The sequence below is a fragment of the Mesoplodon bidens genome, assembly GCF_964165515.1.
Source record: "Mesoplodon bidens genome assembly, chromosome: 2".
Lineage (NCBI taxonomy): Eukaryota > Metazoa > Chordata > Mammalia > Artiodactyla > Ziphiidae > Mesoplodon > Mesoplodon bidens.
In genome coordinates this window covers 78,824,775-78,849,713 of record NC_138177.1, presented here as the reverse complement: position 1 = coordinate 78,849,713, position 24,939 = coordinate 78,824,775, and the positions used below count along the sequence as shown (strand labels likewise).

Sequence of the window (24,939 nt, the reverse complement as noted above, 5' to 3'; positions counted from 1 at the left end):
GGCCCCAAAGCTGAAAAATGATACGTCCCTGGCATATAGTAAACAAAGTAGTTGCTCTTAGCCCCTCCCAGCCTCCTTCGCAGATACATGGGCAGTGCCCTAGAGGAGTCCAGCTAAGGAAAAGGGGTGCCAGGTATCACTTACAAAGACCCAAGTTTCTTATAATAAATACAAACAGGTCACCATGCTAAGACCCAGTGCTCTGAGGTCTGGGAGTGGGGTGGGATGGGAACTCTTTCTTCCTCCCTCTCTCCAGGTGGAACTTTCAGAGTTTTGATATCCTTGCTGTTCTTTTAAACTGTCTACATGCAACTATTAAAGGGGTGCCGGCACATAGCAATGCCTGGCCTTGTCTACTAACAGCTGTTTCATCCCACTGCATACGAGACCAAGAGCTCTTGAGTAAGATAAGCCATGAGGCCCTCAGGAGGGTTTGGCAGGTGAGTTCCCCATGAAATCAGCCTACCCGAGCAAGCCCGGTTATATGGGGGAAGAGGAGTGACCGCTCTCCTCTATCCTGGGAGGCCCTTTACTTTGCCATCCAAGGATGAGATCCCCTCTGGAAATTATTTTAACCTTAACAACACTCATTTTCAAAAGCATTAAGAGGAAGGAGTCAAGGGCAAGGGCTGGTTAGGAGTTTATGAAGTGCTTTTCACATCCATCCTCAGAACAAATCGTCAGGTAGGCAAATAGCAATATCACTGTTTTATAGTTGGGAAAGCATAAGCTCAGAGATGTTAAATGACTTGCCCACAGTTGCACAACTGGTGGGCTAGGGGCCAGAGTTCTCCTGCACACACAGGCTCACTCTTCTCCATAAGGGCAGGCAGAGGGGAGGCACTGCCTACGGAGAGGGTGGCTGGAAAGAACTATTCCAGTTTCCTACTAGTTGAGGAAACCTGTTACAGCTAAGAATCTAGTGGGGAAGAAATAGCCAAAGGGCAAAAAGGAAAGCTTGAAGGCCCTTATATTTACTCAGTTCTCACAACAACCCTAATTAGTAGGTATATAATTATCTCCGTTTTACATGAGAGGAAAAACAGGCTCAGAGACACCTGTCCAAGGGTCACAAATACTAGCTTCAGAATTTGAACCCAGTAGAAGCCACGTGTTTTCTTTACTCCATGTTTCCCTCTGGTGGAGAGTGGGGAAGAGTACATAGAAGCCCCTTTGTGCAAAGCGAAAACAAGGAGAGGGAGAGGTCAGAATCCATTCAGTAAATCTTGGCTGAAGTCCACTTTGTGCCACGTCTTGTACTTGGCTCTAGAAACACAATAATGGACAAGACAGGCAGCCCCCTACTGAGGGACAAACAGAAACACGGGAGGCATCAAGATGAGAGGGATAGGGCCTTCCCTGGTGGTCCTGTGGTTAAGACTCCACACTTCCAATGCAGGGGGTACGGGTTCGATCCCTGATCAGGGAACTAAGATCCCACATGCTGCAAGGCACGGCCAAAAAAAAAGAGAAGAAGAAGGAATTCTCAAGACAGCAACATAGAAACCCTGCCTGAGTTTCCAACCATCAGACTCAAGATGGCAACACCAGCTCTTACCTGAGCCTACTTCCTAAAGACTTGCTGGTCCCCAGGATTGTGTGAGCCAACTCCTTAAAATAAATGTCTCTCTCTCTACTTAAAAAAAAATTGCTTAATTAAAAAAAAAAAAAGATGAGAGGGATACATGGGCAAAGGGAGGGTGTGTCGGGGGCCAGGGGATGACAGTGTGTCACAAGAGCCAGAGGAGCAGGACTAACTTTTCTTGAAACAGTTCAGTCTGGCCGGGGGGTGATGCATGAGGGGGCATGAGGGACGAGGCTTGAGATATAAGCGGGGGCCATGTCTCAAAGGGTAACGGAGCACAAGAAAGGGAGTGACCCGTTAGGAAGGCACTGAGTAATCTGGGAGGATGATTATGGGCCTAGGAGAGCAGTGTCAGAGGTGCTCACTCACTCAACAAATGTGTGAGCACTAGCGCATGCCAGGCACTATTCTCAGTGCTGGGGACACATCGGTGAACAAGGTAAAGTCTGCCTTCATGGAGTTTACGTTCTCATCAGGGAGATAAACAAATAAATACACAGATGTGTAATATCAAGCACTGAGAAATACCACAGGGGAAAAGAGACAGGACAAAGTGGAGCCCGGATTTGCTTGGGCTACTGTAACAGAATATTACAGATCAGGTAGCTTAAACAACAGAAATGTATTTCATCACACTTCTGGAGGCTGGAAGTCCAAGATCATGGTGTCAGCAGGGTTGGTTTCTGCTAAGGCCTCTCTCCTTGGCTTACAGATGCCCATCTTCTCCCTGTGTCTTCACATGGTCTTCCTTCTGTGTCAGAGTCCTAATGTTCTCTTCTTTACCCAGTCATATTGGATTAGGGCCCACCCACATGACCTCTTTTTTTCTTTTTAAGTTGAGAAATATGTTTTTTTTAATTAATTAATTAATTACTTTATTTATTTTTGGCTGCATTGGGTCTTTGTTGTTGTGCGCGGGCTTTCTCTAGTTGCAGTGAGCAGGGGCTACTCTTCGTTGCGGTGCGCGGACTTCTCACTGCAGTGGCTTCTCTTGTTGCGGAGCACGGGCTCTAGGTGCGCAGGCTTCAGTAGTTGTGATGCGTGGGCTCAGTAGTTGTGGTGCATGGGCTTAGCTGCTTCACGGCATGTGGGATCTTTCTGGACCAGGGCTCGAACCTGTGTCCCCTGCATTGGCAGGCGGATTCTTAACCACTGTGCCACCAGGGAAGCCCATATGACCTCTTTTTACCTTAACTACCTGTTTAAAGGCTCTATTCCAAATAGAGTCACATTTGAGGTACTGGGGGTTAGGACTCCAAAATGTGAATTTTGAAGGGATGTAATTCCACCCATAACACAAGGTGATAGAGTGTAACTAGGCTGGAGGTAGAGTGAGGGGGTGGATCTGAAATATCTTATGTAGGACAACAGGGAAGGTCCTCCCTGAGATGACAGTGAGCTGAGATCTGAATGAAGAAAGGGCGCTAGCCATGCCCATGTCTAGGAGAGCATTGCAGAGAGGGGAAGAGCTTGAGGTGAGGACATGACTTGGGGCTCCTTGGCAGACGAGAACAGTAAGGCGGCTAGTGCAGCCGGTGTAAAGTAAGAAGAGACAGGTAGGAGAGGAAGTCACATAAAGGCCTTGACGACCATTATGACTGGCTCGCTCTTTGAGATGGGAAGCCCGGGGAGAATTTTGAGAAGAAGAGTGACATGATCTGACTCGTATTTTAAAAGTAACACCTGTGTTGAGGATAAATTAGCAGAGGGGGAAAGGGCAGAAACAGGAGACTTTGCAATAATCCAGGTGAGAGGTGATGCTGGGATGAAAATAGTAGCAATGGAAGTCTTGAGAAGTGGTCAATTCTGGATAAAGTTTGAAGAGAGGTGTAATAGAATTTACTGATGGATTAGATGTAATACACGAGAAAAAGAGAGGAGTTAAGGGTAACTCCAAAGTTCTGGGCCCAACCGACTGGGTTAATGGTGGTGCCATTTACCTCAATGGGGAAGCATGTGGGAGAAGTCGAAGAGGCATGAGAATTGAGAGTTTAGCATGGACAATGGGAAGTTCAATACATATTAAATAGCTTAAATATCCATGCAGAGATGTTGAGTAGACAGTTGGAAATGGAACCAGAATTCAGGGGAAAGGTCCAGATTGACGGTATGAATTTAGGAGACATTATGTAAACAATATTTTAAATTATGGAACTGCTTGAGATCACCTAGGGGGGTAAGTGTAGGAGAAAAGGTCCAAGGACTAAGCCTTGAGATACTCCAACACTTAGAGATTTTTAAAAGGTAGATTCAGCAAAAACTGAGAATTTGAGAAATGAGGAAAACCAAGAGAGTATTTGTCAAGGAAGCCAAATGAAGAAAATATTCCAAGAGTGCTGAGGAGAAGCTGAGTAAGAAGACTGAAAACTGGCTACTGATTTAGCACTCAGAGGTCACTGATGATCTTGACAAAGCTGTTTCCATGGAGTGGGAGGGGTGAATGCCAAATCACAGTTGGTTCAAGAGAGAAGGGGAAGGGAAGAATCAGAGACGGCAAGTATGAACAACTCTTTTGAGCAGTTTGCTACAAAGGGAAAAAGAAAATAGCATAGTAGTTCAAAGATGTGGGAAAACTTTTTAAGACAGGAGATTTTACAGCATATGTGTAAGCTAATGGGAATAACTGGTAGGAAGAGAAAATTAACAATAGAGGAAAGAAATAATTGTAGGAATTACTGCAAAGCTGGAGGGTTGGCCTTGGATAGGAGTAGGGATGGTTCATTCTTAGTAACAGGAAGGAGGGCCTTATAGGCACCAATGCAGCTGGGTTAGCAGGTTGGGGGTGGGGTGATGGATATGGAAGTTCTCTTCTGATTGCTTTTACTTTCTTAGTGAAATAAGAAATATAGCAATTAGTAGGGTGAGGGGATATTGAAGATCGAGGAAAAAAAATATGAGTATATTCAAGAAATAAACAGGTAGGACTGATAGAACTTAACTGATTAGACGTAGAAAAATGTGAGAGGAAGGAGACAAGGATGGATTTCTGGTTTAGTAACTGAGTGGATGGTGGAGGCGTCTTCCATTCAAATAGGGAAGGCTGTAGGAAGAGCAGGTCTAGGAGGAGAGAGGGAAAATTTTGTGTCTGTGGGACATCCAAGTGGACATAAGCGTCTGAGGCTTGGGAGAAAAAACTTGAACTAGAGAAGCAGATCTGGGAGTCATCAACATAAAGACAGGAAGCAGAGAGGTTTTTGTGCTTGCTATTTTCTCTGAGAAGTAAAGGGATTGGTGGCTCGAGACCGGAGAAAGTTTGAAATAGATTCTGGAGAAGAATGAGAAAATTGATAAGGAAAGAGGGGGATCACCAGGTAACCTTGGGGGCCCAGGTCAAGGTGGAGCACTTACGCTGAGAGTGGTCCCGACCCGCCAAGCGAGCCCTCATCCATGCTCCTGGAGCTCCAGCCACCAGAAGCCAGTGCCCTTCCTGCCAGGTCTCCACAGCAGGGCCCCACCTCATTGCCCAGCAACGTGCCCTGACCTTCAAGCCTGCCTTTTATGTAACACCACTTCCTTCTTGCTTACCTGGTGAACTCCTACTCCCTCATTTTCTCTATTCAGATCAGGACAGAACTTCCCAAGAAGCGTTTAACTGCTCCCCCCAGCCCCTGCCAACTGGGGCTGGGGATGTCTTCTCTGTACCCAAGTAGCCCCTGATGTACCTTATTACAGAATGAAATATACTGTATTGTCATCACTGCCTCTCCTACTGGACTGAAACAACTTGAGGGCAGTAACCTTTCACCTTTATAATGATCACTACTTAGTAGGTGCTCAATATATGTTTGTGAAATGAAGATAAGAAAAAAGAACTGAAGTCCAAACCCACACTCCATTCTACAGGGTCACGATGTCCCCAGCCTATGTCACAGGCAGCTGCTTCTGGCCATGGAAATCAAGCCACAAAATAGGATATATCATTCTGGTCTGGTCTTACACGCCTTTTCCTTTCAAGAAGAGACCTTAATATACCTACAGGAGGGAAATACCCTTCCCTTATGTTAAAGTACCTTAACCCTTGTTCCTGCCTTTCCCAAACACAACAGCTGGAGGCATTGTGTAAAGGCATTTTATTTAAAAAATCAACACATCCTACTTGTACAAATCACTCACTCTCCATTTCCAAGTCCCATCACTTGGGCTTCAGAGCAGAGTGTGTGGTATTTTTCTGGGCTCAAGGTATAAATTGACATGGTGTTCAAGAACTTGTCCAGTGGACAGAGCCGGTCAGGGCAACCTTTCGGCACCTGCTCCTGTGGAAGAGACAGAACTCAGCAGGGGCACTGAGGGCCCTGTCTGGCTGTCTTCATCTGTGTCCGGAGTTCTGAAAGGCTTTGACCCAATGGTGTGTGTATATACTCATGTAACAGCCAGGAAGGCCCCATTAACTGGTCAACTTCCAGATTAAAAGCACTATGCCCTGCTTGTGAAAGTCCCTCCAGAACTGTTGGTTGTTGAATTGACTGGGAAAACACACTCATGTTTACTCCTGAGCTGGGAAGGCTAAAGCTCTAAGCCGTGGGGAGTGCTCTAGCCCCTGCCCTGGACAGCAACCTGCTGAAGCAGCCAAGGCACCAAGAGTACTGACAGTAAACATCACCTCCCAAAGACATCATCGTTAATTTTCAAAACAGGCCTCACAGTCAGGGTGTTACATCCTGGCAGAGACACTCAGGAAAAGAGAAGGGCGGTCCTGTTCTTAGAAGGTAAGGGATAAGGCCCATGTCCCAGCCTGCCACTATATGCCCAGTTCTGCCTTAACCCTGGGCCACAGCCTTGAGAGGATTCAGAGAGCTCAGGTGCCAGTGGAGACTCCCTGGGCCCGAGGAGGGAGACTTGGTGCTAAACCAGGTGGGTGGGGTCGCCCAGCCACCTCCCAACCCCACCCCAGAGCTCTTACCTCCCCACGGTAATAGAGCTGCACAAACCACTCCTTAGACTCCCGGTGCTGGTAGAGTTCCATGGTCAGGTCCACAGCAAACGGGGGCCATTTGTGGTCAAAAATCCCCAGGGCCATTAAGAGAGGCATGAGGGTCACATCATGAGCTGCATAGAGGTATAGCTTTCTGCAAGAAGAAAACAGTTCTTCACAATTAATTCTTTACCTTAGGACTCTGGAGGCCAGGACACTGCTGCCTTCACAAGTGAGGAAACCAGTGACATTTACAAATCAGTTGAGCCTACTAAAAAACTCCTTTGAAGTAGATCGTGGGGAGAACCCTCATTCACACGCCCCTTGTTTTCATGAGGAGGGATCCCCACTGGAGTAGCTCTCCTGGCCTTCTCCTGCCTGACCAACCACCTACTCCTCCCCCGGTAAGTTTTGAAGAAGAAACTGGGCATGTGTGGCACAGCCCTACCTTTCTCCTCTCTTTGGGACCCGCCTGCCTACAGCAAATGTTCTTCCTACTCTCAGCTGTGTGATGAGTTTAGCAGAGCAACCTCTCCTTGTTGGGGAAGCTTGCAGTTTGGGGGAATTAAGTCCATTTCATTAATATGCCTGTTTGGTCCTCAATACATTCTCTAAATGGGCTTTAATCAGTAATAAAGTTGCCTTTTAATCTATATCTACCTGACCCCTGTATCTGTCTCTTGGGAAACACTGAGGATTTTATTTGTTGACCCCCAACCTAGAAGGCTAGCATTGGACCCTACAGTACTCTACAGACACAAGGCCGAGGCGGGGCAAGGTGGCAAAGGCCAGTAAGAAATATATTGTCATTGCAGGTCTGTGAAGGACAGGGAAGGGCATTCACATGATTTGCTATTATAAATCTAGGCCCAAAGTTCCTGAATGTTCCTATTTCAACTCACTGTCCCTTACCTTTCCCACACTCATTGAGTATTTCTAACTACATACAATTCTTTCTCTCAAGAAGTCAGTCTACAACAGTCCTTCTCCAATATTAGGGCGCTTACAAACCACCTGGGTGTCTTGTTAAAATGCAGATTCTGATTCAGTGGGTCAGGCTGGAGCCAGAAAATCTAACAACCCCAGGTGACAGTGAAGCTGTTTATCTGCAGACCACACTTTGCTTAGCAAGTGCCCAGGACACATAACATTCCAAATCCGTGGTCCCTAACCTGGGGTTCCAGGCACTCCAAAAGTGGCAGTGGAGGTTCACAAGCCACTTCCAACATTTTTAAATGCCCAATAGAAATCCTACCTTCCTGTATACTCAGTGAAGGTGTTTAAACAATCTATTAAGCAATTATCAGTGTTTGGGGCTATTATAATACCAAATCAGTGTGATGTCCTAATTAGCTACTCCAGTGGACACATGTTCAATTAGTTTAAAGAAAAAAAAAGGAAAAATAAATTTAGGGTACTTTTTTACTAAAATAAAATTTCCGAACATGGTAGGACAGGTGTGGCAGGAAGAAAGGTAGAAATGTTGTGAATGTGTCTGGGACACGTGGCCTCTTAAACATCTACTTTCGATCATTGACAGACTCGTTCTTGCCCTGCTAGAACCTGGGTTCTCTCCCTGCAGCCAGACACCACCCCGTCCCCCCCCCCCACTGCCCTCAGCCACACCAAGCTGAGCTGCTGGGCCAGGTACCTGGTCTTGCCGGGCGGAGTGGCAGGGTCCACGACTTTCAGCAGGTTGCTCTCCAGAATGTGGAGGAATTGGCCCACTGCCATCTGAAGGCTTTCCCTGTGGCAAGTAAACAATATTTAAGTACACAGTGGGCACTTGGCACACAAGGGATGCAGGCTAGTTCTGCCCCCTTGAACCTCATGAGCCCAATGAGACAGAGTTGAGAAAAGATAAGGGATGGATGAGTGACAGGCAGTAAGGAGAAAAACAGCACTGCCACAAGTCTGAGGGCTCTCTGTGCGCAAAGACTGCCAACAATAACAGCAGCAGGATATAGACCTGATATGAACACAGCTGAGACAGGATAAGTCATGGAGAACTAGGCCTTCACGGTTAAAAGAACAAAACTGGGAAGGACACGGTGTAATGAATTCCAGGAATTCCAGAAGGCCCTTAGAAAAGCCATCCAAAGGAACTGCCTAAACTACACTTCCTACGCTTCTTTGGAATTTAGACCATAAGGACTTTCCTTATTTATTTAACAAGAAGTTCAACACTAGTGCTCCCAGGCGTGGAGCTGTGGCTCCACCACTTTCATTCTCAGGACTGTCAACCTCATGATCACAAGGTGGTACCTCTACTCAAAGCATGTCTTCTCACAGTAGCAAACAAAGCTGAAAGATGGGGGCTAATAAGTAGCAAAAAGGCTTGGTTTGGGTACCTCGCACTTTTTATCAAGGAGGAAAAAAAAACCTCTCCCAGAATTCCCAGAACCCAATCACTGACAAAAGGAAACGGGGTTGCCATGATTGGCTTAGACCAATCTTTATTCATGGTGACTGGGTAAATGGCCACCTTTATAAATCAAGGAAAGTTGAAGCAATAGCTGAGGAGTATGCAAATACGCTTTCCAGAAGAATGTGTGCAGGCCAAGCCAAGGTGGATGGCACTGTGAAGTTGTAACCATTTGTCCTTGAAGAAACATCAGTTTTATGAAACCAGGGCTAACGGAAAGAAGAATGGATCAGGTCTTGTTTGAAACACTTTACACCAGGAGAAAGCAAACTATGGCCATGGGCCAAATCCAACCCACCTGCCTGTTTTTGTAAATAGAGTTTTACTGGAACACAGTTGTGCCCATTTGTTTGTGTATGATCTATGGCTGCTTTCACGCTACATGGGCTGAGTTGAGCGGATGCAACAGATAATACACGGGCCGCAAAGCCTAATATATTTACTAAATATGTGTGTATGTGTTGGTGGAGGGGAAGGCAGTGAGTGACAATTTAGGTCCAGTGGGGCCACTTCAGGAAAAGATGAGGGAAGGAGACAAGTCACAGAGAGTGGCAGCAAGCTGAGTGGCGCGACTGGAGCCTTCCAGATGCCCGAGGCAAGTGCAAAGTGGACACACTGACTCTGCGTGGGAGAAAAGCAGGCAGAGGCTCCTATGCTTATGCAAGACCAAGCAAATTCTTGAAATGTTAGCTGCTTTTTCCTCCCACTCGTCTTCCCCAGGACTGTTCCTCTACTTCCCATCTCCCCTCTCCACCAAGTCACCTATTCTGAGGACAAGCTGAATGCTTTGAACTAATCATGGAAAGGTGTTTTTTGAAATTTGGTAAGAGAGGCACTCTCAATTCTGGTCGTCAAGAAACAGGTCTTCTAAAAACAGAGCCCTAAGTACCAGTAAAATAGAGAAAACAAAGGACTGGCGGTCAGAAGATCTGGGTTCAAGTCCCGCCTCTGCCACTTGCTAGCTGAGCCTGGGCAAGGTAGCCCACATCTCTCAGGTCCAGTTTCTCCATCTCTAAAGCGAGGACTTGGACTTGTCAGGGATAATGACACCTACCTCACAGCGAGAACCGGAAGGTGGTTTGTAAATTGTAATGTGATGAATAAAGTAGCAATAATGATTCTTCCTTCAGCATCCCCCGCCACCCGAATCTTTTGAAACTTAAAGCAGAGGAAGAAGTCAGTGATTAAGAGAAACCCAGTCGAGTGGTGGGTCCCGGGTCTGTGTTAACAGTGAATGGAAGCACTAGATCACTAGTCCCACCTAGGGCCGAGTCCATTCAGAAGGCCAGCAGAATGGGGTGATCTTGGTCTCTGCACACAGAGACACCAGCTAACAAGTGTGAGCAGGTCTGATAAGCCCCGTTCCCCACACACGGGGACACCTGACCGAACGTGACTTTATGCCAGCAGCTGAAGAGGCTCCTCACCTGTCCTCCCTTTGCAGGATGTACAAGGCTGTGTCCACCGCTCTCCGCTCAATCATCCATGCGAACCTCTTCAGCGTGGGGCAGCTCAGGAGGCTGTGCACCTGAAAGGTCCAAGGGTACAGGTTTTGAAAGAAATGCTTCTCATCCACTGAGACTAGCAGCCAATCAGCTTCCATGGAGCCCTAGGGACCTGTCTTCTCCTGGGGAGAGCCTTAACAGCTCAAAAATCTATGTCCCCAAGGCCTGTCGGAAGCTATTCCTCGAGATCTAAAGGCCCAGGAAAAAAACTTGTTTTTCCTCTTTCTGATACTCCTCATCTACCCCAAAGTAAAAAAACATTTGTATTTTCTTATGCTAAAAAAAAAAAAAAAAAAAAATTGAATAGAATACAAGGCGAGGAATTCATAAATTTCTACTTGGCCTTCATTTTCCCCAAGATGATTTCTAAAAAGTATGCCATATAAATATGTTATATATGCAAACTCTTATTTAGTAACCTTAAACCTATTTTATGCATAAGCACAAGGTGCATTTCTGCCTTCAGGGCACACCGTCAACTTCACAAGAGAAGGAAGGAAGATCCAGGCTATACTGCCTTTGGGTGTCCGACTTTTTGTGTGTGTGTGTGTGTGTGTGTGTGTGTGCGGTACGCGGGCCTCTCACTGCTGCGGCCTCTCCCATTGCGGAGCACAGGCTCCGGACGCGCAGGCTCAGCTGCCATGGCTCACAGGCCCAGCCGCTCCGCGGCATGTGGGGTCTTCCCGGACCGGGGCACGAACCCGTGTCCCCTGCATTGGCAGGCGGACTCTCAACCACTGCACCACCAGGGAAGCCCGGTGTCCAACTTTTGAATCTAGGACAGCGTTTCCTATTGTGTGGTTTTCAGTATTTATTAGATAAACAAGATTCTATGGCTAAACAAGTTTGAGAAAAACAGACTTAAGGATTAACCAACTTTCTTTACTACAGGCTTCTCAGATTCTTTAATATGCTGACATGTGTACAGACTCCAAAAAGTGATACAATAAAGAGGGATTCCAAAATTTTTAGACAATAATCTCTCCCTACTGTCACCCACCCCACCCCTGCCTGCCCACGTAATACACACTCACATTGTGAGCATTCTGGTGAATGTGCTTTAAGAATCTCTGGTTGAGAGTTAAATTTCTGGGATCCTAACCCAGTAAGGGGGTCCTCCTTGATTGTTCCCTAACCCTCAGTTCCCACGTCCATTCTGTCTGCAAGTCCTATCACAGCTGCCTCCAAGCCAGGAGGTCTCCACCCAGTTCTAACTCAGGAGGCAGCCCATCAAGCCTCCCCCAGGGTCCCCCACCACCAGGGCCCGAGAAGGACAGCCAGCCCACCTGCTCAGCAGCCATGTTGTCCAGGAGGGTGAGGAAGTCCACTCCATCGCTACTGGCAATGCCCATCCTTTCCTTCACCTTCTTCAAATCCTCTGAGATCCCTGGCTGCAAAGAAGCAGCCTGCCTCCGGCCTCTGCCAAAAAATAAGTTATTCTTTATATTTCATCATACTGTATAGTGATTAACAGTTGACAAAGTGTATCTCATTCTTCATTTGGGATCTCATTTAACCTTCAACGACGACTCATTGGGGTTAGCTAGTATTATTGCCATCGTATAGATGAATAAACTAGGACTCTATGAGGTCAAATGACTTGTAAAAGGAAGTTAGTATGTACCAGGACTAAAATAATAACCTGGATTTTCCAAATCCCACTCTAGCATTATCAAAAACAGTGCAAGCATGGCCAGGTCTGCTTGAAAACAGCATTCTCCTTCTTCTGGGGGAACACATACTACATAGTCTTAGTGCAGACCAGAAATACCTGAAAACTGAAAAGTGCCATCAGCCCAAACCAATCTATCCTACACGGCAGAACGTTGGTAAGAAAAGGGGAAGCTGTGTCTTCTGCTTGTCCATCTGGATTTGCAGTTTGATGACTGACTTACTCATCTTTATTTAATCATCTTTTCTGTAAGGTTCTTCATCTGCCCCATCTGAGAGCATTGAAGGATTGAAGAGAGGATAATGCTTGGTAAATGGCAAAGCCCCACTCATGGCTGTATACACCATCTTTCCAGCCCAGCGTGTGGCTCTCCCCAGGCATCCTGTACCTTCACTATTAGCCTGTCACTGTGAGTAAGAGCTGCCTCACTTCCTGGACAGTTGATGTCAGACCTGAGCTTAATGCAATTTCTTTCATCCCTTATCCACCAGCACAGCCAGCCTGGGCAGGGCCTCAGTTCAGGGAGCGCCTGCCAGCTAAGGTGGTAAAATGTTGCCTGTTCACCCCTGGTGAGCAAGAATCAGGGGCAGTTACCTGGTTCTTTCCCGGAGGCTCCGGCAGTTTTGGTAGTTTGGGTACAAGACTTCAGAGCTGGCTTCATCAGTGTGGATGATGATGGGTCCTGGAAGGAATGTGGGAAGCACAGGTGGGAAGAGGCTTCAGCTTGTTCTTCCCAGCAGCTCCACCCCCTTCTTCTTCTCTCTGTCTATACAGATGGAGCTGCTCCCAGAAGCAGATCATCCCTTAAGGACAGTGAATGCCTTCAACATGCCCTGGCCTTGCCAACAGGAGCCCTGCTGCGGTCTGAGCAATGGAGAAAGCAGTAGCAGCCTTGTCTTGTCCAGCACAACCTCTCCTGCTGGGCCACCTATAGCCGAGAGCAGGTACAGGTGCCGATCAGACTGGCACATCCATGACCCAGTTCAAAAAACATCACCTTGAGGTACCACCAGTACCTAATAAAGAACGTGTCCTCCCTCACTTTATCAGAACTAGGTGACATTCTTGCTTCCCAAAGTCCGATCCTATAGGCCAATATGGTGACTGACATGACAATCTGAGAAAGGTGGCCACAGGGTCACAAATTCTCTCAGACCCCATGGCCTCGCCCAAAAGAAAACCCAGGCTTCCAGATGAACTACCAGGAACCAAAGATTAGACTACAAACAGTGTTTCTTACAGACCTCGCAGCAGCTTGCTCCTGCTCAGAGCTCACGAGTACCCTTGTCCCATCCAACAATGCCCAAGAAAAGTGCTCTAACACCTTCCCATGCTTTGCTCTGTGCCAGAGATGGCAATGGCCTGTGGTAGCGCCCTGTTCTACACAGCTCAAGCCTCACCTTCTCTGATGGCAGAGAAGCTTTTTCGAATTCACTGAGGTCAATCCATGGAGTGATTAGGTGAATCTAAACCCCAAAGAGCTATTATTTCCAAACAAATTATTGATAGCCAAAACCTCAGTATTTAAAAGTAGCCTATGGTGACTTGAGTAGAATACCAGTATTCAGACACACTTTGTTGGTCTGGACAGAAAAAGGAAATCAGACTGAAAGTCATGAGTTTAGGCCTGAATCTATAACTAACCCGTAGGATGGCCCTGGGAAGTCACTTCCCTTCTCTGGGGCTCATGTGTAAATTGAAGGGATGAGACTAGTATCAGCAATTTTCAATTGTTTCTAAAGCAGTGGAAACTTTTTTCTCCCACTATTAGATAAGGTAATAAAAGAAAAGGTGCTGATGGCTTCAAGGTAGGGGTCCAAAGTATAGTCTACCTGCATGCCCCAACCCCCTCCTTTTCTGTAGTTTCTGACCCCTCTGAAGAATCATGGGGTTCCGCAGGAAACATTGTAAAAAAGAATAGACCAAATGATCAGAGGCCCTCTCCAGATACACATGTTTTCTGAGAAGCAGGAGAGCACAAGAGTGAAGAGTATGGATTGTGAAACCAGACTGCCAGAGTTTAAATCCCAGCTCCTCCATTTACCAGCTTTGTGTTCCTCAGATAGTCATTTAGCCTCTCTGTGCCTTAGTTCTCTTATCTGTAAAATGGGGATAATGTTACCTACCTCACAGGGTTATCACAAGAATTAAACAAGTTAATATCCGCAAAGCTCTTAGAACAATATTTGATGTATAGTAAGTCCTTTAAATGTGAGAATAATAGTAATTATGATTTAAACCTCTAACTAATACGTGATAATTCCTACCTGGTACCTGACACTAGTGTCTGGATAATGGACCTACAGTTTATGATAAATAAGGCACATTTGAGTTGGCACTCAGATATGCATTGAATGAATGAAAGACCAAACGGTGCAGACCAACACCTTCCAGCTTCCCCCCACCAGCCTGATTCTCTGTAGTTTACTCAAAACCTTCTGGGCCTTCTCTAGGATTTTACTCTTGAAACAATATCCCAAAGTTGCACCAATTCCACCAATGGTAGCACCTTGTGGGGTTCTTAGGTCTATTCAAATCCCTTGATACTGGCCAAGGCATAGAAGTAGCTGTGACAGGAGTCAAACTGGACTGTGAGGATGTCTGGGTCCAGTGCAGGGAGCAGCTACCCAGGCAGCCACACCAGAGGCTGGCGATGATACCACTTCCTTCCTTGCACCAAGAAACACCTTTCCTACCTCAGTTACACTTTAGGTGGTTCTGAGGAGAGGACATTTGCCTTTTAGAACCTGAGCAAGTGAGCAGCTTTCAGAAGGCCAGGCACTATTCCTAAACTCAGGGGCTCTCAAGAGGTGCAGAGCAGCCCATCCTGTTTGCTTTATGTTACTTAGGCTCACTGTTTGTGTTCAGCCAGCTTCAGCCAGAATTAGCAGCAGTACCCAAGCCAGCTGGGGGCAAGGCCAGCCTCCTTTGGCCTGGAGGTTCTGTATTTTACAAATTTTTTAAAAGCCTGATGGAAGTTTTATCTCTATTTGAGATACTGCTACAGAAGCTAAAGAAAATAACAAGAACCTCTGCCTTATGGCATCGTTTTAGTATTTTAATATTGGTGAGGTCATGATGATCTGAAACTCAGACCAGCAATTAAATATTAATTTCAATCAATTACAAATGACAAGATATGGCTTCATTTGATAGTCAAAGGGCCTCAACACATGAGATACATAAAGGAAAATAATAAATGTAGTTCTTGGTGGTGAAAAGGTTGAGAATCACTACCTGTGCTCATTCACTGGCTGAATAGGTCAAAACCCAAACTCGACAGATTTTCTTAACTAGGAAAGGCGGTACGGAATACTGTTAATACCATCTGGGTCATGCTGTGGATTATCACCAAGACCAGGGCAGTAGCAGCAGACCCAGGTCCCAGCAAAGTGTCCCTCCTGCCCTCCTTCCTTTTCAGCAGCATCTCTACTAAACAAAAAGGCCCCAGTACTGTTCACAAGACCTGGCTGGGGCTGCCTCACGCAGCTTGTGTAGACGCTTGAGAGAAGAAGTCAGGAGCCAGAGGCGCATCAGAGCAGCTGACGCATTGCTGCAGGTGTGCAGGTCAGGCTGGCAAGGGCAGCAGCAGGCCAGACAGGGAGGGGCCTGCCAGAGGAGTAGGTACACCATGGAAGCTACATGAGCAGGAGGAGAGAGACCAAGGGGACAGATACCAAGAAAGAGAGAGCGGGGCTTTGGAAGTGAGAAGAAAAGGCTCCTCAGGGACAGGGGCTGACTCATAGACCCCAAACTCAAACCTTCTTTCTGACATTGGAAAAGCCCAGCCAACAAACACCGGGTAGACTCCAGATTCCGATATATGTTAGTGGAACGAATGCTGGGGAAAAAAACAAAAAGGTAGATTAACTCATAAAAGGAAGATTTATATGTACACTCCACCTTATTCCACAGAGCAGCTGGGAGGCTTTAAAGACTACAGAAGGGGAGCTATAGGGCAGGGAAGTATCCTTTATCTCTCTGTGGGATGGCTGCCCAAGGGATCTGAAGGCCAATGAATGTGACCTCCGGTGACCACTTGTTCACTGAATCCTACTGTACTAGGGTAACTGCTCCCAGACTACCTTGGAGGTTCTAACAGGGGAGAGCAGCTTCTCGTATACCCTTGACCGGAGAACGGTCCTCTTCTATTGGGGAAGGTCGTCCTCTTCGACCGAGTGTGCAGCTTCGGGAGGGACACACGTGGAGAGGTGGGAGAGGAAGGGGACACCCGCCTAGCTAGCCAGATCAGCAGAATCAAACCCTGGCGATCAATGGGATGACAGATGTCACAGCCAGATCACCCTCACATCCCCCCAGACTACCTTGGATGAGAGTGGGAACCACCTGGGGCATCAGGGCAGGTTTTCTCATGCTCAGGACCTTACATTGGGTGCAACATCCCTTTTTCAAGTGACTCACAAGACCTCCAGTGGGTTGAAGGTTGGCGAAAGAAAGGGGATGTCCTCCACGTAGTTCTTCCTCAGCCTCTCTCCCAGGGCAAACATCTGCTGCATGCCCACCTTGGTCAGCTGTCCAGCAAACATGCCCCCCTGAGGTGGGGGAGGAAGGAGAGAAGAATGAAAACATCTGGTGGCCTGCTAACCTCAGGCCAGAGCAAACCATCACAGCTCTGCAGGGGGCTTCCCAGAGCAGGGAAGCATCGCTCACCTTCAGCGTGGTCTCGTGGTACCGAGAGTCGAAAGGAGAATGTGGTTTCGGGCCACCAGCTAGATTGGTGACTGTGTAATCAAACCGAGTTTGGGGTGGGACCTCTAGTAGCTGGGGTTTCCACTCCACCTGTTGTGACCACAATAAACAACACATTGTTTAAAAAGGTTCTTGAAACTTAGAGCATTAATATCCAGCAGCACATAGCTAGAATCACACTGACACTAGACAAGCAACTTTCCTATGGGAAGGAAGGAAAGAAACTTTAATTCCAGCTCCAATTAAGGGAAGAAAAGACTGCGATTTATTATTCCAGGTGTGCTCAGCCCAAGTCCTGTTATTGCTACACTAGTACTCACTGTTAAGGTGTTGCTCTGGCACTAAGCCCAGACTGAAGTAAAGGGGAGAAGCAGCCAGAGTGCCGTGGCGAATGAATGAATGAACTAATGACAGAATAAGTGAATGAATACGATATAATCTCAGTGACCATATACTTAAGAATTTTTAAGAAATCAACCTGCAGGCTTTTATGGCCCCTCCTTAAGGACTCTTGTAACTACTACGTATTTCCCTTCCTTTCATCCAACTTCTCAAATAAGTAGCTGCCCTCTAAGAAACCTTCACTTCTTCACCATCTTCCTTTATTCCTTGCAGTCTGGCTCCTGCCCCAACTGTACTGATTTTCAAAACATAACAAGTAGTCATAGGCCTCACAGCTCCAACTGCCCATAAAATGCTTGCACGCATTGAGTCCGATGTGATGACTTCAATTTTAAAAACAAAAGTCTTGGGTTTCCCTGGTGGCGCAGTGGTTGAGAGTCCGCCTGCCGATGCAGGGGACACGGGTTCGTGTCCCAGTCCAGGAAGATACCACATGCCGAGGAGCCGCTGAGCCCGTGAGCCATGGCCGCTGAGCCTGCGTGTCCAGAGCCTGTGCTCCGCAACGGGAGAGGCCACGACAGTGAGAGGCACGCGTACGGCAAAAAAAAAAAAAAAAAAAAAAGTCTTTTCTTCTAATCCCATATACCAGCCCCTCTTCCCAACTGACTATGATTCTCAAGGCTACCCCAATTCTCCTAGTTCCCAAGACTCAAACCTCTGACTCGCCCCACTGCTCCCCCATCCCCACCCCAAACCCTGTAGATCACTGGCTAGAAAAAATGTTACTCCCACTGGTCCTTCTTTTATCTTATTATTAGAGTATAAAACCTTATTACCTCAGGCAAAGTGCTGTGACAGGCTCTCTCCCTCCCACACCCCAAACCATATATACATAACCACCTGATTAATCTTGCTAGGCCACTCTCATCATATCAATAGCTTTTTCCTAATGTTCCAAGAGGGAAGCATCTGCCTTTCAGGACTTTTGGCCCAGCCTCTGTCCCCAGCTGTACTGCCACTACGCCTTTCTCTTCCCCTACCCAGGCCAGACCATACCCCCCGCTTCCTCTACATCTTCTTTCAGCTTGCTTCCCTTGCTCGGAGGGACTCCTGTCCCTCTCTGTCCATCCAGCTTCTCTCCAAGGTTCAATGACAGCTCAGGCCTTACCTCCCCATCTGTGACTGCTCCAGCTTTCAGTGGTTGCCTTCTTATCTGAATTCCTACAGCACTTACAATATATAACTCAATTTCTTACTGCTTCATTTTGTTTTAAAACTAGCATTTGAAAACCTACAATGTCACACAGCATTGTATTTATCTTGGTGCCTCCCAGAAATATCCCAGGAGACGGCTACTGGGAGTCCCAGGTCCATTCTTCCAAAAGGCATTGTCTCAGCCTCACCTGCACCTGGTCTCCAAACACCTGAGCCTCTTCCCCTGCTGGTGCTACAGCAACTGATATCAGAAGATTGGGTGTTCAGAGCTGAGACCTTCTTCTTACAATCTTTTAATCACTGCTCCTCCTTTCAAAGGTCTAATACTATAACTTCCCTTCATAAAACCCTTCAAGGGCTCATGGCTGCATGATGGCCCCTGCCTCTCTCTCTTCACCAATTCTTCCGTGCCCTACACCCTTCTCTTCTAGCCACACAACTCTGTTTCCTAGAACACGATCCCCACACCTTCTGGCCTTTCAACCTCATGTTCCTTCTACCTGGAATCTTCTTTTCCCTTTCGTCTGGAAAGACTTCTGTTCATTCCACAAAACAGCTTAAGTGTTCCCAGAAGCTGTGACCTTGGCCCTGTGCTCTCACAGCAGCCTCAGTGGATCTTTTTGGTAGCCTTTACCAAACTGTATTAGACAAGTCCCTTTACTAGTCTGTCCTGCTCAGTAGACTTAGCTCCTGAGAGCAGAGCCTGTGTCATCTATTGACCTCTGCAGTTTGGATGTCCAAAAAAGGGCCTGGCACACAGTAGGCATAATTAACAGCTCCAACAGGGAATTCCCTGGCAGTCCAGTGGTTAGGACTCTGCACTTCCATTGCAGGGGGCACAGGTTCCATCCCCGGTTGGGGAGCTAAGATCCCACAAGCTGCACGGCCAAGGTGGGGAAAAAATAGCTTCAACGATTTGCTAGATCCTGTGGAAGATACCAAGATTGAGATAACATGACCCTGCCTTTTTTGGATTTTCCGGTTAGTAGAGACAGCAAGCTATGTATGTAAATGATAGCAGAACTAAAATAGAAACTATGTGCTACAAGAAACCAGAGGAAGGCCACAGTAGTTCAAAGGCAAGACAGACCTTCTCTTCTGGCTGAGGATTCAGGAAAAGTTTCATGGAAGGAATGGTATTTGAAATGAATAGGATTTAGACAAGCAGAGACCAGGACTTGAGAGTAAGAGGTAGGTAAGAAGAGAGGGTGGTATTCAGAATTCTAAGAATAGGTAGAAAGCTTGAGCAAAGCAGAGATGGGGAAGAATATATAGAGGAAAGAAGTGGCTTGGTTTGCCTCAACCTGGGAGTGGTTTTCAAACTTTTTAATTAGCAGATATCAGGTTGAGTTAGATTTGTATATTTAAAGGCAAAAACTGGAGTTCCTCTAGTTGAAGTAGGAGTGGGAACTCAGAACCCCAGCCACTCAGCATCCCCTTCGCCAGCAGGCTCCATAGAATAGTTTGAAAGCCATCAGTATAGATCACAATTGAAATGGAAAGACTCAACGCAGAAAAGCCAGTTTCAAGATGTCTGCCATAGAGCTGGTGAGAGCCTAAGGCCTCATCTAAGGCAGCAGGAATAGAAGGGGTGGATTCAAGACTTTTGAGTCAAACCTGGCAAGTGAGTAGAGAAAAGCTTTATTTGGAGGCTATATTGGTAGGTAAACAAGAAAGAATAAAGAGAAAATGACTGTGATTTTGAGTCTGGGTGCCTAAGCTAGTAAAGGGTAATGGAGGAACTCCTTGACTAAATCTAAGGCCAAGACAGAAGAATAGCTGACAAACTGAGTTCAGGTTTGTACAATTTAAGTTTCAGACACCTCCTTTGAGTTCCCAGCACTCCCCACATATTCCTATAATTGGAATCTGTTTTGTCTCCTTCATCACATTGTAAACTCTTTTCTCTTTTACAGCTGAGATTGAATTATCCATCCTTGTAAGCCCAGTGTCTAAGCACAGGTCCTGATACCAGGTCCACAGGGCCCGCTCAGCCACACTAAGAAACCTCCTCCTGTTAGGTGCATTCACCAACAGAGGATCTCTGGTTTTCCTAGGAGATGACTCCTGGGGTCTAGGTCATGTCAAGTCTAGAGTACACATTTTCAAATTTTCAAGGATGGATGATACATGAGCTCCATACATGGTGTCCATCCCACATACACACTCTCATTCTTGTGCCTGCTTTTCAGCTTCGCAGTTAGTGGCAAAGACTAACTTTATAATTTTATTTATTTATACTCCATTTTCAAGAACTAACTTAAAGTAAGTGGTAGCAATACCCAAAATATAGTAAGATAAGCAATTCAAAGTAGACAAGAAAGACAAAAGCAAATGAGTATATAGGGACCAAAATATGGATACAGTAATAAAGTTTCTCAAAAAAATACATGCTATGAAGATCCATATACTTACTGTAGGTGGGCCAAAAGAGTCAGCACTAAGCTTTCTGGCTTTTATGTACAAGGAGAAACTTGATCAGCTACACAAGCTTAAAGATAAAAGCAAGGCAACTGTTCAGGAGAAGCACACCATTTCTCATGCTAACAGACAAATTCCTCCCAAGGGTCCTCATAAAGAGGATATAATGAACATCTTTTCAGTAGTCGCAGCAATGAGTTTTGTGGGATTGTTTCTCATTGTTCCCTCGACACAGAATGATAGCATCTCACCAAAGCACATTTCCGTGAAGACAGTACTACACTGGGATCGATATGCTACATTCAGGTAAAAGAAAAAAAAATCTATGTAAAAGAAAACAAGAATTTCCAGGTGTAGCTTTTAGAATAAACTAATGATTTGAAACCTTGCACACTGCACAGTAGTATCACTGGGAAATTTTTTTAAAGTTACTGATGCCTGAGCCCCCTCCTGGGTTAATGACATCCAGATCTGGGGATGGAGCCTCAGTTTTTTAAATGCTACCCAGTCCAGATAATTCTAAGTCTTCACCAGAGGACCTTTTACCATATCTGGATGCTCTGGGTCAATTAAATCAGAATCTCTGGGAGACAGACCTAGGCATCAGTATTTTTTAAAACTCCCCAGTTGAGTCCAACGTCCCACCAAGGTTAAGAATCACCACTGCACAGGAATGAATGGATTGACTGGCACGTCCTTTGTGTAATGCTTCCTGAAAACTGCTGCTCTTAGTTGAGTTTTGAATAAGTATTAATCAACACTGATACTGACATTATCCTTCCTAGCTCATCTACACTAACAAATAAATATGGACCCAAATGTCTTCATGAACAGTGGCGCTGGAATGGGTTGGACTTTATTTTATAAAAACTGAGGAATCTTCCTGGGTTGGGAGCTATTTTGCCATCATATAGAGAGGTGCTGAGGGAAATCCAAAAGTAGGGCCAAATTTATCTTTTGAAAGCGTAGCTGGATCTAATCTAACAACCAGAAAAAAACGGACAATCAAGTTCCAGAGTTTTATTTCCAGAGCACAGATACAACTTTTAGGAAGATAGGTTAATTCATCAGCCATTCAAGCCATAAGAAAACAACTCTATAAAACAATTAGTTTTAAACAGTGATATTTTCTGAGGATTTGTGAGATAACTGAATGGATTGACTTGTCACATAAGTTTATCTATAAACTAGTCAGAAGTCTGGAAATATCTAGCAAAGGCAATTTTAGTTTTAGAATTGTTGTCAAAGTCCTTTCTGACTATAATTAATAGCAGAACCACGAAGATTAGAAAATACCAATAACAACCTCTATTAAATTGGAGCTTGAAAAAAAAAACCTGAGAGAGAATATCCAGAAACAAGTTACAGAAGGCTGATGATACTTGCTTATAGCCTAAGTTGAACAAGAGTTGGTTCTACCCCTCGCTTTTATGCACAAGACTTTATACAAGATAACCAAAGACGTTCAGTGCATCTGCCTAAAGTCTAGAGAATGTGAGCAGGCAAAAGAGGTAATGTGCCTTATCTAATTGCAAAATAACACCGAGGACTCAGATTCTTTATATTTTGTGGCTACAAAGACAGAAATTGAATGAAGCCAGCAGTCTACCTGAGCTACAACTGCCGCTTCCAGCATAAAGGCAGAAGATACCTATCACACATCCACTGGCTCAGGAGAAAGCTCTAAAAGAATCTAAATGTTTTTCTGGGTCCTTTAGGGAGCACATATACTGTCTGTAGGAGGTCGAGGCCTAGACATTCAGACTTTTATTCACTGCCACCACTGATAACTTTGTTTTCTGTTCTTGTATGTTATTTTCCATACGGCCTTTCTGTACCGAGAATAAATGGCGAAGAAAGGGGAGTACATAAGAGATGGGCTATGTACAAAACTATAAGGAAAATTTAGTGACCTAATATAAAAAGGCAAAGTAAGAGACTGAAAAAAAGGTCAAAGTATCCAAAAAAAGGAAAGGAATGGAATTCAGGCACCAGATAGAATGTGGTATAGCCATATAGAAAGGCTAACTAGAAATCTGATAATAGAATTAAATGCCTACCAAATTTATTCATTTCTGTGGGAAGTGCTTTAGAGGTTTGATTTCATGTGTGGCCAGCTTTAAAAACTGGGTTTTCAGTTGTACAATGTGAGTTGTACAACCTTGAGGGTTTCTTAAAAGCAGCTATCACCATGAGTATGTCTAGTATCAGATTTGGACATCCTGTTGAACCTGCTCCAACATCAACCTGGAGAACCAACAATGCAAAAGCACCCCACAGGTTAAGTTTGACACCTGGGTGCCTGGGGATTTCAGGTTTCCTATTTATCTTCACTAGGAAGACAGTTCTTTAATCACAGGCCTGCCTGCTCTGAGAGGCCAGAGATCTTTACTGGCTCTCCCCACGAATCAAATCCAGAAAGGGTAATCATTTTCAAAACTGACTACTTGTACTTTAATCATAATTATCCTGACCAAAACCAGGTAGATTTTAAGACATAAGCCACAAGACTGAACAACTAAAAATTTTTTTTCCTACCTCAGATTCCTTCCACAATAGGTTTAGGAACCCAAAATAAAAAAGGAGAGCTCCAAGATACAGCACTTGTTACCAAAAAAATCTTCAGGATCTCAAATGGTATCCAGCAAACCCTGAGACAAAGCTGCAGTAAAATCTGTTCCCAAAGGTATTAACCTCTGTTATCCACTGTGATCCCAGTTAGGGTGGTTCCTGTCACAAAGGTCCCTGCAACTCTTTGACAACCGTCAAAATGGTCACACATAAATGCACTACACCCTTGTACTCAAGTTCCCACAAATATTTATTAGAAATGCAGAATCTCAGGCCCTACCCCACGTCGGCGGAATCAGAATCTGCATTTGAACAAGATCCTAGGAGATTTATACGCACCATGGGAAGCACACTACTACTTCTAGCTGTGCTTCATCACAGCCATCGGGGGGCGTAACTGGAAGTTTCCGGTCTGCTCAACAATCCGAGAGTCCGAGGGGTCTTGGGGGGCGGGGGCGGGCACCAGGCCAGCACCTTTGCTCAAACTGTTTTCCCTTTGTCTGGACCCAGCCCGAACCCCCGCTCCGTGAGCGTAAAATTCCAAAGGTGGTGTGTGTTGGGGCGAAGAGCCCGGCCCGCCACTGGTTGGCCACACAGTCCTCGCCCCGCCAGCCCCGCCGATCTCTCACCTGCTCCTCCCGCGGAAGCGCCTTGAGAGGGCTCCGCGCCCCGTGTCGAAACACGACTTGCACCATTTTCAACTCCAGCAGGCTTCGGTCGATGGAATTCTGGTCGTCAGCCCCCCGCTGCTCGGCCAGAGCCACCCGCCGCTGGTGGAGGCAGTACGCCAGCGAGGTCAGGACGCCCACCGGGGCCCACAAGCGCACCCTGAAGACCCGGGGGATCATGGGGGAAACCCCTCGGCTCCCCTCCGGGGTGAGGGTGCAGAAAGCGAATACAAGTCCTCCGCGCTCGACGGAGCTCAGCAGCCGCCCCCAAGTTCCCGGGAACCGGTGGGCGAGCACATGCACCCGCTCAAGCTGCGACCGCTGCGACTCCCAGCTGTGAAGGGGACCCCGAGTGGGAGCGTGGGGGAAGAAGCGGAGGTGGGAGCAGCGATGACTCCCCGGGAGTTTTAACCAGGGTCGGGGTTGGCCTCTCCCGCCGCAGACTGGGAAGGGGAGCGGGGAGCTCAGCTCCTTATCCTTCGTCCTCTAGGGAACCTTAAACTTGGATTCCAAGTTCGGCCTCCAGCACTCTTGACGGGACAGGAACCTGCCCAGAGTTCCTGGGCGGCAGTGACCCCATTAACACAGATCACTGGGCTCCACTTTTTTATAAGCAAGCTCCCACCCACTTTCTCACCCACCCGGGGACCTGCCCCAAGCGGGCCCGCGCAGAGGGGCACGGGAAAACGAGTCCCGCGGTGACTCCTATCCGGAGGCTCTGAGTTGAGAGAACTACAACTCCCACAAGGCTGCGCGCCGCGGGCCCTCCCCGGGAGGTATTACCCCGCCCCTGGCAGTGGGCCTATCCCCTCAGGCCGGCCCGTTGGAAGCCTCCAGGAACTGGTGGTCAGCGTGTGTAGGAGTGAATCCGCGAGTTTGCCAAGCTGATTGGGTAGGAGACATGAAGACGGGG

At 46.5% G+C, this 24,939-nt stretch overlaps 1 protein-coding gene across 1 annotated transcript; it reads right to left on the bottom strand.

The window, feature by feature from the left end:
• Positions 1 to 5,644: 5,644 nt before the first annotated feature.
• Positions 5,645 to 24,636, bottom strand: ACP6 (acid phosphatase 6, lysophosphatidic). The gene is made up of 10 exons (XM_081222340.1): positions 23,988 to 24,636; positions 16,771 to 16,899; positions 16,522 to 16,652; positions 15,861 to 15,940; positions 12,694 to 12,781; positions 11,714 to 11,846; positions 10,350 to 10,450; positions 8,149 to 8,244; positions 6,486 to 6,651; positions 5,645 to 5,838 (listed from the first exon to the last, which is right to left on the bottom strand). Exons 1-10 carry the CDS (start codon positions 24,204 to 24,206, stop codon positions 5,695 to 5,697), a joined length of 1,287 nt encoding a protein of 428 aa, XP_081078466.1. The 5' UTR covers positions 24,207 to 24,636; the 3' UTR covers positions 5,645 to 5,694.
• Between the last annotated feature and the right edge of the window lie 303 nt (positions 24,637 to 24,939).